At 40.9% G+C, this 12521-nt stretch overlaps 1 protein-coding gene across 6 annotated transcripts in view; it reads right to left on the bottom strand.

Moving 5' to 3' along the window:
• Positions 1-1078: 1078 nt before the first annotated feature.
• Positions 1079-12521, bottom strand: part of LOC101738182 (serine/threonine-protein kinase par-1) — a 45599-nt gene continuing 34156 nt past the window's right edge. For 5 of the 6 annotated variants that reach the window (XM_012694322.4, XM_012694323.4, XM_012694324.4 and 2 more), the window contains exons 18-23: positions 12026-12104; positions 9191-9835; positions 8274-8380; positions 7526-7616; positions 6322-6464; positions 1079-5866 (exon numbers count right to left, since the gene is read on the bottom strand). In XM_012694322.4, coding sequence (XP_012549776.1) covers positions 4373-5866; positions 6322-6464; positions 7526-7616; positions 8274-8380; positions 9191-9835; positions 12026-12104 — 2559 coding nt within the window. In that variant the 3' untranslated portion in view covers positions 1079-4372. The remainder of the gene's footprint in view (positions 5867-6321; positions 6465-7525; positions 7617-8273; positions 8381-9190; positions 9836-12025; positions 12105-12521) is intronic. The other variant, XM_012694326.4, reaches the window with a different exon arrangement.

Below are 12521 nucleotides of genomic sequence, written 5' to 3'. Positions count from 1 at the left end.
TACAAGGCATCCTACCACCAGTAATTACGCAAATTATAATTTTGCGGGTTTTGATTTTTCTTTCACGATGTTATTCCTTCTCCGTGGAAGTCATACGTGAACATTTGTTAAGTATTCCTTCCTTCCAGATTCATTCTGTTCGAATTTTGAGCTAAATCTATGCCGGGTCTACTGACAGGGGCTTCGGACCAGTGTGCTTAGTGCGAGTTTTTTAACGTTCTCGACAGCGTAAATGTTAAGCCAATTTTGTATGCAGTCGGAACAGCGCCCCTAGTGGCAAACGTACGCAAACGATCCTATTCCATACAAATATGAGCTAACTTTTACGCTATCGAGAACGTTAAAAAACTCGCACTAAGCACACTGGACTCTATGTACTGACTACACGCAGCAGAATTTTAATGCCGTCTGATTTCTGTGAGCTATTTCCTTAGATTACTGAGCTTCGACTGGTTTTTTGCAGTCGGAACAAATGGCTAGTCCTTGATTATGCGAAGCTGTTTGCTTTTCACCGGGATGCGGGTCAGCATGAACTGAAGCTTGCACTGGATCCGAGTTTCACACTGGGGCAGTTTCGTTTTCAGATCCAAACAATCAGTTTATCCAAAGAATTTGTTGTTGTTTTTAGTCGTTTAAACTACAAACTTTTCAACTCAGACTCCACAGTGCGTTTCCAAAGATCTTTTTTGCCACGTACCATCCGGCTTTAGAATGAGCTCCCCTCCACGGTGTTACCCGAGCGCTATGACATGTCCTTCTTCAAACGAGGCTTGTGGAGATTACTTAACGGTAGGCAGAAGGTTGGCTATGCCCCTGGCATTGCTGGCGTCTATGGGCGACGGTAACCACTCACCATCAGGTGGACTGCATGATCGTCTGCCTACAAAGGCAATAAAAAAAATTTGCGTAATAACATTTTATCTGTACAGTAGTAATAGTAACTTTGCGGAAAAAATTGGCTTTGTGGTGGGATGGATAAAATGGTATGGGATGCAGAAGACAAAGATGCGCACAGGCATTTCTGCCATTCAGACCGAAAAAGTATATTGGTATACCTATCCGGTATATTAAAACAAAGTTTATAATTTTTATAAACATTATTTATTGTACTTACATCTTAAAAAAAATAATAATAATCAAAATTATTACTATTTCATTATTTACATTAACATTATGAATTTTCATAAATAAACAATTATATTATAAACGTAATATTATGTCTATGGCGAGATTTTGAAAGAAAAAATAGAAACGAAAGATATTTTTGAAAAAGTTTCTTTTGCATTTAAAAAAAAAACAAATCTAATATTGCACATTCATTTATCACTATTTTTAAACGGAATTCCTCCACAAGGATGAATGCAGGATTCTGATATGCACGTAATTTTTCACTCTTCCTCTAACAAAAAAAAAAAGAAACTTCACGAAAAAATATATATCCAGGAATGAGAAGCACTTTTTGGAAATAGTTTATTTAAATGCATTTTTGAACGTGCCGGTATAGGCATAGACTTCCATCATAAGCAAGCCGACACGTCAATAAAGTTCTTTGTCGTTTGACAGCTGTCAGATATGACATACGTCACGCGTCAATCATCTTTGAATGTACCGTCAGAGTAAACACGTGGGGAGCATTGATAATTTAATTAAGCCGAGCTAAGTGTCAGTACTGACGAAAATTTTAATTGACACGCCGTTTCATAGATCGTATCATAGATGGCGTTTACATACACATTCCCTCAATTTGTTTATACATTGCTCTTAATCAAACACGCAACGATTTTATTAACTTAAAAATTAAATTTAAAACTTTATTAATCACTGTTTTGATATCGAAACATTCGTACCATAACGCAAAAGGGAATCACTTTTGGTCGGCTTTTGACAATTGAAATTGCCGATTCAATATCAGAGTACCGTCAGATTGCTTCCTTTCACAAAAGGCTTAAGAAACTTAACAAGACCTCCAATATCCATCGTGTGGCCAGTCAGACAAAACATTACATGAGCGAACCACCGCAATTCTGTCTTGCCCACGCGTCTTTAAAGCCAGCAGAAATTACAACCACTGTATGACGGTAGTAAATCTTCTTATCCTTAACTCTTTGAAATGCCCAGGACCGGCCCGAGGTCGTTCTTAATAACCTAATAACTTAATTTTATTTCTAGTTACAGTGGCTTCTACATTTATTGTTTTCCTGACACACTGCGGGCATGGGTAGGCGGAACCCATGCGTCTAGTTGCTAGACTAGGAGATCCGTCACGTCTCGACCTTAAAGGACGTGGCGGAATCCTCTCCCATTTGGAATAAATAGATGTGATGTTAGTGTGTTTATTGATATACACGCTAGGATTGAGAGTAGTATTCGCGCAAATAAGTAATCTTCTTAATTTAGCGACAATTAGCATGAGTGAATGGTTTGCCAAACTTAACAACGGTATGTTACGGTATATTAGAGCATTGACCCGCGTCTCGGCTTTTTTGTTACATTGCGTGCCGTTTGATTCGAAGCTAAATCTTTGAAAAGGTGTATTTTTAATGTTACCGTGCATCAGGAATGACTGGCCAACTGGAATTGTTTTCGCGAATAATTTCAGTGAGCTGTGTTATTCAGCAGTCAATATTTCAATGTTTAATTGCTTAGTTGTGTGTCCATATTGAAACTCTTTAGAGCTGAGCTTTTTTTTACGTATTTTGCAGAAGTTTCTAAAGGTTTTTTAGAAAACAGTACCTTGTAAAAAGGTCTGCAGGTTGTTTTGTGCTATTTGTTACGAAGGTGGGTGAAATGAATTAAATATGTGAATGCTTTATACATTATTCAGAGAGGAAACGACCCTCAACATTGAGGATTATCGATGCAACGAGGTGGATATACACTACTAATGTTCGGGTCATCAAAATGTGGTCATGACCACAGGTAGGCTGAGGACTGCGGGATGTTAGGAGCAGAGCTGGCTTTACCTATGGTGTCTTCTAACTAGAGTGTCAGAGGGCGCCGGCCTGGGCACTGTCAATGAGACATTCGTGCCTATTTCATTTTGATCGCTTGGTCACTAGAGGGCGCTACATTGGCTAGAGACGCCTTCGATTTGGAGCGGACAAATCTGCCTACCCTCTTATTCAGTCTTGGGCGTTATTAATGGAACTGGACGACCGCGTCATTATGCTCTAACGGTATCAACAGTTTTTATGAGACTAACCCTCATACTGGATTATATTCACTTTAGAGCTTGGAGCGACGGTTTCTAATTTCCGTCAACAAAAAAATCGTGGTGAGAATCGATATGACATTTACTTATTTACGTCGTGGGATTCCTATATTTTATTGATAGACACGATAGATCATATCCGTCGTGGCGATATGTCGTCGTCGCATCGGTGATTGTAAAGGGCTTCGAGATGTCTGTAGGGTCAAACAAAAGATTGTTGTTTAAAGCTCAGGCGCAATGTTTGAAAGCTTTAAGTCGACAGAATAGAGATGGTATTGTTTTTTTTTCTTTGTTTAAAATAAATTGTTTTCTTTTGATATAAACATTTTTTGTTTTCTCCTGATTTATGTTACATTGTACTCTTGTTGTGTTTTCTTAACTTTTTTAAGCGTATTAAAGTTTTTAAAATTTTGACTTACAACATTGACGAGTCATTTCGCATCCCTAGTATTGTAGTTCAGCACTACACATTATGAATGCACGACCAAACAGATAGTTATTAAAATTCGTTTAAATTAATCGACCAGCGATTTTAAAATGAAGACAGAAGTCTATAGACGTCTCACTCGCTCTTGTTCGATGGTGGGGGGAGCGAGCGAGACGGCGATACCGCGCGACCCAAACAAGGCACGAATTAGTGATGACATTTAGCTGAAATACAAATCCTCGAATTTCGGTACCAGACCGTCTTTTGATACAATGTTGACCTATGAGCCGCAGTAACCATTTAACATCAGATAGGCCGTGAGCATTACCATCTAAAGGCCCATCGATCGTGTCTTGTTGTGATCGCGCAGTGAATCTTCAACGATTCTCTCTCTCGCTTACACTAAAGCGAATGACGCAAGCAGTAAATATTATGTTGCATTATCGAAAAAAAAAAAAAAACGTTTTCTGCTGTCGGTACCGAAGATATGCACGAGTGAAAGGAATTTGAAAAATCAAGCCGATTTTTTTTATCACGAAATAAAATCCACAATGTCTCCGCGCTTGTGTGGGCACACTAGCGGCGCTGGACGCGCGCTGGGGTGTCCGTCATTCGAGGCGGGACTTCCGAAAACTTTAACTTGCAATAACATTGTCATTGTGAAGTCATTATCAATCCTTACATTTCGGTAATCAAATATCAGTGGAGGGGAGAACGGGAGGTGACTCAAAGATTCAAACAGTCAAACTGGTGATGAGCTGTTCACACAGCTTCCCGTATTCCCTTTGATCTCCTGAGATCCTTCTCATCTTCAAGCCCTTCTTCTCCATGGCTTTGTTTTCGCACACGACCAGCTCGATTTGAATTCCACCAGAATATTCTAGATTTATGTAGCCGTTGTCTCCGTCTTTGGCCACCTTCTCCACGAAGATACTCTGAGGCGGGACTTTGGTGTTGATGGCGTCTTTCAGGAGTTCTACTATTCTGGTCGAGTCCAATTTGGAGCAGAACGTGGACAGGGCAACTTCGTAGTATTCCTGCACGCACGACACCTTCTGGGGACTCAGCAGGATCGGCATCTTCTCTTCTGGCTTACAAATGTCAGTCAAACGCAGATCCATGGTGGACTTTTGAAGCCTGTCGATGTCTCTGATCGGCGCCAGTTCGGTTTCACGGGACATGTAAACGTCCTCCGCGTATTCCTTTACCTCGCCGAGGATGCCTTGAGCGCTGAACGACGATCTAGGCGTTTCTCCTTTTTCTGAGAAGCTCCCTCGACCCTGGTCGGAGAACGAGGACCTGCCCAAGTCCCCGCGCTCGGAGAAGCTGCCCCGGTCCGAGAACGAGAACGACTCGCGGTGCTCTGAGAAGGAGCCCCTGTTCTCGCTGAACCCTGAGCTGATAGAGACTATATTCGAATAAATCGACTGTATAGTCTGCTCGCAGTTGGGAGACGCGTTCGCGGAGTCGTTGCTTAACGAGTCGTCACTGAAGCCAAGCGACTTATCACTGCCCCTCCTAATGTTCAGGTCTTCGGTCAGGAATTTCGCTTCCTCGTCCTTTGGGGACTGCATTTCGGCGTCTTTCGCCTGGTCGTGGACCTCAGTCTCCTGACTGACCTTCCTGCCTATTCCTTTTGTTATGGACGGCCTGTCGTCCAGGTCTGTGGGCTCTGATATCACGAACTGCGGTAGGGGGTACTTGGTGTTTTCCAAGCTGTCCATGCTGTCTTCCGACGAGGATGCGACTAATGTGATTTCGGAACCAAGGCAGTCCGTTAAACTGATCTGTGGATGATTCGATATGAAGCTCTGGAAGTTTCTCTCGGTTTTGTCACTTCCATTACCTATTTCCTCCTGGATCATGTCCAACGGAGACCCCGGGTTTGATATGGGGGAGTTGTTTAAGGATCTGTGCGTCACCATGTGAAGCTGGGGGTGGATCATGGGATGCAGTTGAGGGTATTGACCAGTGTCCATATCGACGTTGCTTCGTAGATCTAGGGGGGTGGCCGAAGCCTGGGGGGTTCCTCTCGTTATGGAACCGGTGTGGAGGTAGCTGAGACCTTCGGTTATCTGGTGCAGAGGCGATCCGGGACTAGCCGGCGACGTATGACCGGACAGTAATGTGTAGTTCGTGTAATTGTGTATGCATTTGAGTAGTTCCTGGGACGTGTTCATGTGTGGGGACAACGCGTGCAGGTTCACGCCGATTTTTAGGGCCATGTCCTGGAAACAAGAGCTAGAGTTAGTCATCTTTAGTCATTGTTAGCCATCACAATTTATTATATCTATTTATATTATGATTATCTATTATTGTGCCGATTTTAATAAGAGTTGAGTTGAATTATTTTACTAAGCTTTTTATGTAAAATTCAACTCGGATCTTAATCGCGATTGTAATATTTTCTATATATACTTATATATTAGCACACCTGACGATGGTTACGCCGAAGGTCATAGGCTCAATACCCACATAGGGCAAGCATTTCTGTGATAGGCTGTGGTTTGCTCTTCGTCTGGATGTACATTATCTATATATGTATATACTTGAATGTATATAAATATGTCAGTGTCTGGTATCCATAACACAGGGGATCCTAATTTGGGGTTGGATGACCGTGCTTGTTGTGTTCTTAGGTATTATTATGGTGACGAGTAAGTCGAGGGGTGTCGGTTGCTACCTGCGTGAGCAGCATGGTGGCGTGCAGCTCGTGCAGCACGTGGTCGGGGCAGGCGGCCTGCACGGCCCGCAGCGCGGCGCGGCTGGCCTCAGCCGTGAGCGCGCTCAGGTCCAGCGCCGGAGCGCCCGCGTGGATGGGGGAACCTGGGCGCCGTAACGTACACTGTCTATGACCGGGCCGACGGCACACCCATAGACAACATGGCGTAGGGGGGTCACATATCGCCTTTTCACATTAAAAGTGTACAATTTCCAAAAATATTCGAAATTGAGTTAATATGCGTAAACATTTGGTATCACTAGTATTTTACTCTCTAAATACTGTCAAAAGAGCGTAGTTTATTCTTTTTTTTTTTTTTAGTTTACCTATGTTTTGACTACTATTAACAAAATTAATGCATTCTTACTTTAAAAGTAAAAATTAATGTTGCAAAGATGATTGATATTAAAAATATCATATGTTAAACCTTTAAAACACTCTCCTGTAAAATTTAGTAAGTTTTGAGATTGTACAATTTTAATGCGAGAAGACGATATGTGGGGGGGGGGGGGGGTCCAACATAATTTTTGAATTTGATCTTGTTTATTGTTTGATATTTATTTTCTCAAAACAAAATGAATGTTATGAACTTAAAGATTATGTCGATCGTGTATCAAGCGATGTGCATTGATGATTGTTTCTGTCGAATATCTTATTATTGTGTGTCAATGGTAGGCAGTGACTTAGCTGTGCCCCTGGCATTGCCAACGTTCATGAGCGACGGTAACCACTCACCATCAGGTGGGTTGTATGCTAGATTGCCAACAAAGGCAATAAAAAAATTTGGGACAAATTTCTAGCACGATCGGTGGGGCTGATCGATGCGATCCTTAACCCCGAAGCCTGCGTGTGTAAAGAGACCGGAGGGAATTATTTTATAAATATAGGGGATAGAAGCATGGAGAGCTGTCTTATATGAGGAACCAGTTGGAAGTGGCCAGTTATACCAGCAACCAATTACTACACAGAAACCGATCATCGCTAGCGTAGCAGTCGTGACCAAATAAAGTATTCTTCAGAGTTGAAGCATTTAATTTAATTTGGGCGCCATCTTTAAAATTACACCAGTCGCTACGTAGACGCCGACCTGATCGGTCGCTTTTCGACAGACACTTATAAACTCAGAGAGAGCTCTTCCCTGTACCCTTCACAGAACTGAACTCACTTGGCATAGAAGCGGCGGGGGTGTGCAGCCTCGGGTCGTTGAGGGGAGGCGAGGGACCAGTGTTGTTACTGCTTCGCCTCTCAAGACCGCGCTGGAAACCAAATCATTTCCCACTTACCTTATACAAACGACATTTCTTGACTTTTATGACCACTCTGATCGTGGCGTGTTTTACACTTTAAATCACATTTATTAACGGTCCACACCCGGTCTTCGGTTGCTGTCGAAGTTATTTATAAAATGGTAATTCGAAGATGCCTGGCTCATTCTCAATGTATATAGATCAACAGCAATTCCCACATTTTAAATAGGACACGAAGGGAGGACCATACACATTTATTGCACAAGATTAATAATATTACCTTCATCATGGTAGTCATTCGTGAACATATGTTGAAAACGTGTTTATTAGGAAAACCTGAGACCTATACTGACCTTTGACCTTAGAACTTATGTCTCAAGGTGGGTGGCGGCATTTATGTTGTAGATGTCTACGGGCACCCGTAACCACTTAACACCAGATGGGCCGTGAGCTTGTCCACCCATTTAAGCAAGAAAAAAGAGTTTTTTTATAGCTTAGATGAGTGGACGAGCTCACAGGCTTACAGTACAAGGGCTGCCCCGCCCTTCTGCATTACTGCTTCACAACAGAAATAGGCAGGGCGGTGGTACCTACCCGCGCGACTCACAAGAGGTCCTACCACCAGTATACTTAAGGGGAATTCCCGCTCGGCGGCTGCGGACGTACCTGTAGCTGCTGGTACTCCAGCCTGGCGGACGCGATGTCATGCGCGACCCTGGGTGGGGAGCACTCGGCACGCCGCACTGGTGAGTACCTCTCCGCGTGCTCCCGGGCTGTCCACATTAATTTGAATATGTGAACTGATGGTCCTCGTCCAGAGATATAAAGCTTTTTGATCTAGAGCTCAAAGCGCTCACGACTAGTAGGTTGCGATCGCCCACCGATCTTCAGTAGTGGAGGTAATGTGAGCTGACACTGGACTACCTTCCATCAGTGATGCGTCTCGTTGTGACGGGTGGAAGTGACTAAAGACCCCGGCTAACCATTTAACATCAAGCGCTCCGTGAACTCGTCCGCTCTGGTATTGCATTGAAAATCATACGAACGCTTCGTAAGAATTGCCAGATTCGGGGTAATGAACTTTACCAACGATTAACATCTATTTTCAATTGTACTAAAAAATCATTCAAAACTAGTGCTTTGAAAACTACGTTTAATTACACACTACGTTCGTACGTTAAAAAACATGTGCACACACAACACACATACACACACACATGCAGAACCAAAAAGTTAAAAATATACCTCCTAATTGATTGCTGACATGTGACGTCACTGTCTCAGTAATGCCCCACAGAGTGCAGTATAGACAAAATATAAGTTAAAAATCCCGTTAAGTACATTCGAACTCGGACGGGAGTAGCCAAGAGTACATAAGACCCCTGTGTTGGGCTATTCTGTATTCGTGGTTCCCAAACATGACCATAAGGTCCAAACTCCTGACCCTAATAAGGGGACCCGAGTCGCAAGTCCAAAATTGCTATATGGACAGACCCTAATGAGCTCTATTACAGATCTCAAACGAATAAACCTGAAATAAAACCCTTCACCAATGGAAATATGTATTATATAGAGAAAATTACCCATTTCTTGCACTGTAGCTAACATTTGGATTTTCACGCGCTGAGGCCCGGAATATTTCCTCTGCCTGTTATATTGGTTATTCGAGTAGTTATTGGCCACGACCGGCGTGCCCGCGGTTATGGACCCGCTCGGCACCGACCCCTGGGTCAGGGGAGTCCCGGGCATCGTGCCGAATGTCGTCGAGAAATTCGGAGTCGATTGGTTCATTGGGGTGCCGAAGTTGGGCGTGCCACTCCCGAAGTTCATGCTGGTGGGATTGGAGCCGAAGTTTGTGGGGGCATTGGTTGTGGAACTGAAGGTCGGGTGGTCGGTTCTCGGGACGCCGGCTGTTATTGAGCCGCTGGCTGTGGCGTAACTGGGATATTGGGGCAATGCTTGCCCAGATTGGGTTATAGGGGTGCCAGACATGATTGAACCTTTTGTGATCGTTCCTTGCTGCATTGGCTCCAGCACGGACAGCATTGGGCCCTGTTGGGGGCAAGGGGTCCCTGCGGTTATCGACCCTTGCGTGGGACTTTGATTGCTTTGTGCATTAGAACCGGTCGGAGTGGGCGGACTTTGGTATCCCTGGTACTGTATCGAGGGGGGCAAATAGTTCCTCTTCATTCGAGTCTCGACTTCCATCACTAATTCGGGGCTTATGACTAAAAAAAAAATTACGTAAGAAAACAAAAACAAATTAGCAAATTAATATAAAATTGCGCGTGAAAGAGATCGAGCAACATGCGAAACAAAAATATATTTAAAGAAAAAAAGTAACAAAAATAAGCTCTATATACACTAGGAAACGTTTTTTGAACACGCCGTATATACATTAACAGTGATCAGCGCCATCTAGTGAAAGCATGGCGTAACGAATCGAAGGGTGAAAAATCGTTTGGTTTAAGCGTCATTTTTGAAACTTTACAGGAGAGCTGTTTAAAGTTTAAAATTTAGAAAAAATATCATAACAAAAAAAAACTTCTTTAGCTATTTACCGAATGGATTAAACCTAATTAAAGTTCAATTAAAAACATCGAACTCTTGATGCTGATACCAAATTAAACGGACCTTTAATTACAAAGATAAATGTCGCGTGTTAAGCGAAATTTGGCTTGAACCAAATAGCCTTTTCCCTACGATACATAGAAAATAATTAATGCAAAAGTGCGTTAATTTGTCACGCTTTCACGTCTTAACGAACTTCGAACGTGACGAACCTTTGAAAAGTACACACAAAAACCATGAATTTAATTTATTCTTTATTGCGATTTGTTTTTCATTTTATGTAAATAATTCAATAAGTAAAAAGAACTATAAATATAGAGAATAAAGATTAAAACAAAAATATGTCCAGATATCGAAGAATAGAATTGAAGTGGTCTAACTCAAAATTATTGTTTCTTTTGTGAACATCAAAAATTGAAAAATTAAAAAAAGTTGTAATTGAAAAATTGTAACTTTTTCGATTTTAATACTTTTAAAGTATGCGCTTGATTTAAAAGAGAGCCTTTAATTTTACATACAGACTAGCAGACCCGGCCACACGTTGCTGTGGCTAAGGTTTTGTTTCTAAATAACTCGTGGCCGGCTATGCTAATAACAAAAATTAACAAAGTAAGAACAATTGGATTTCACTGTATTGCGTTTACTACGAAATAAATTTCACTTAAACTTTAGTCTCAGCAACACGTGGTGTTTGTGAGTTTAAATTATAGCTTATGTGAAATGTTGGTATTTTAAACACAGCGCCCTCTATGAGATATTAATGTCACACAGTATTACAATTGTCTGTAAAAACTGATTTCAGGCGCCATCTGTTTTAGACTTATGAAACTTACAATTAATAACAATAATCAATTTAAGGAATCATTTTATTATTAATTAATAATTATTGCGACCATTGATCGAAATAAAAACCCTCCTATGGCCAAAGTTGGAACAATATACATATTAAAAAAAAAAAAGTTAAAATCGGTTCAGTAGTTTAGGTGTCCATCGCGGACAAAAAACGTGATACGTAATTTATATATATTAAGATAGAATACATGTTTATAAAGCGTTCAAAGTATAAAATTCAATTTCTTTAAAATTTTACTTCGGTCACTTCAATCCTACAGGTCATTTAGTTTAGAATAAAATACATATTTTTTAAAACAAAAAAACCAAACATAATACATGATGCACATTGAAGAAGTTAAACTAATAACCCATTGCTTAAATTTTCATACAACTTCGTATAGCTGTCTTTCAAAATAAAATTTTAAAATGCGTATATCATTCCCTAGCGCCTGCCTTCAGTGATGAATCTCATTGTCTCATATTTTAAATATCCAGTAAACAGGCCAACACGATCGTAAGTTCAAAGAACGTTTCCGTAGAGTTAAATTGATTATTAAAAAAAAAACCACAACTATGTGTTCAGACTACGGGGAAATGTTTGGAGCATTTGCAACAAGCAAACTGAAGCTTTTTATATAGATTTAACAAAACAAAAAAAAACATATTAATGTGAAATATTTATATCAGCAATCGATTATATCGCTTACTACTGGTACGAATAGAAATTAATTTGCTTTAATAAAAAACTACACCACATTTCGTTTACGAATCCAATTCAATTAATAAACAGATAACATTGAAATAAATGAATTAAATGACAATATATCAAAATATCAAAGATCTTCTCAAATAACATTATAATATTACTTAAAATGGCATCAGTATCTATTTATTTGCTTAGGGTGTATTTAATATTAAAATTTATGCGCAGAAATATTTCGGCTTCACTTTGATTGTTACAAATGCTACTGTACGGTGCTTGGAGTAGGGGGAGGGAGGGGGTCAGGTCTCACCTGGGGGCCTCTCGGTGACCGTCAGGAGACCGGTCCTCCGCACCCGGATGCTGTTAGTCGAAGATGGCGTGCTATTCGGCTGAGGAATCATAAAGTTAAGGTTGCTCTTAGCCCGGAGGGTAGGCGTAAATTATTCACTAACATATGACGTCATTAGAACTGACTATTATTTCCGACACAAGAACGCGTGCTAATTTTACTGTTCACATGAGCCCGTAAACATGAGCCTTGTGAGTTCAGGCGGGTAGGTACCACCAGCCTGCCTATTTCTGCTGTGAACCGTTTCGGTTTGAAGAGCAGGGCAGCCGTTGCACGGTTAAAAGTGAGAACTTAGAACTCATGTACATCATCATTTACAACATCATTTAATTATGCATAAAAAATACATTAAATCAATAAAGAAAAACATTATACACACTACCATGTTTTTGACACAAGACATAATAATATATATTTAAACCCTTTGTTCATTCTCAAACTTTTGTTATTGTCTAAA

Source organism: Bombyx mori, chromosome 23, assembly GCF_030269925.1.
Source record: "Bombyx mori chromosome 23, ASM3026992v2".
NCBI classification, from domain to species: domain Eukaryota; kingdom Metazoa; phylum Arthropoda; class Insecta; order Lepidoptera; family Bombycidae; genus Bombyx; species Bombyx mori.
This window is presented reverse-complemented; position numbering and strand designations above follow the sequence as displayed.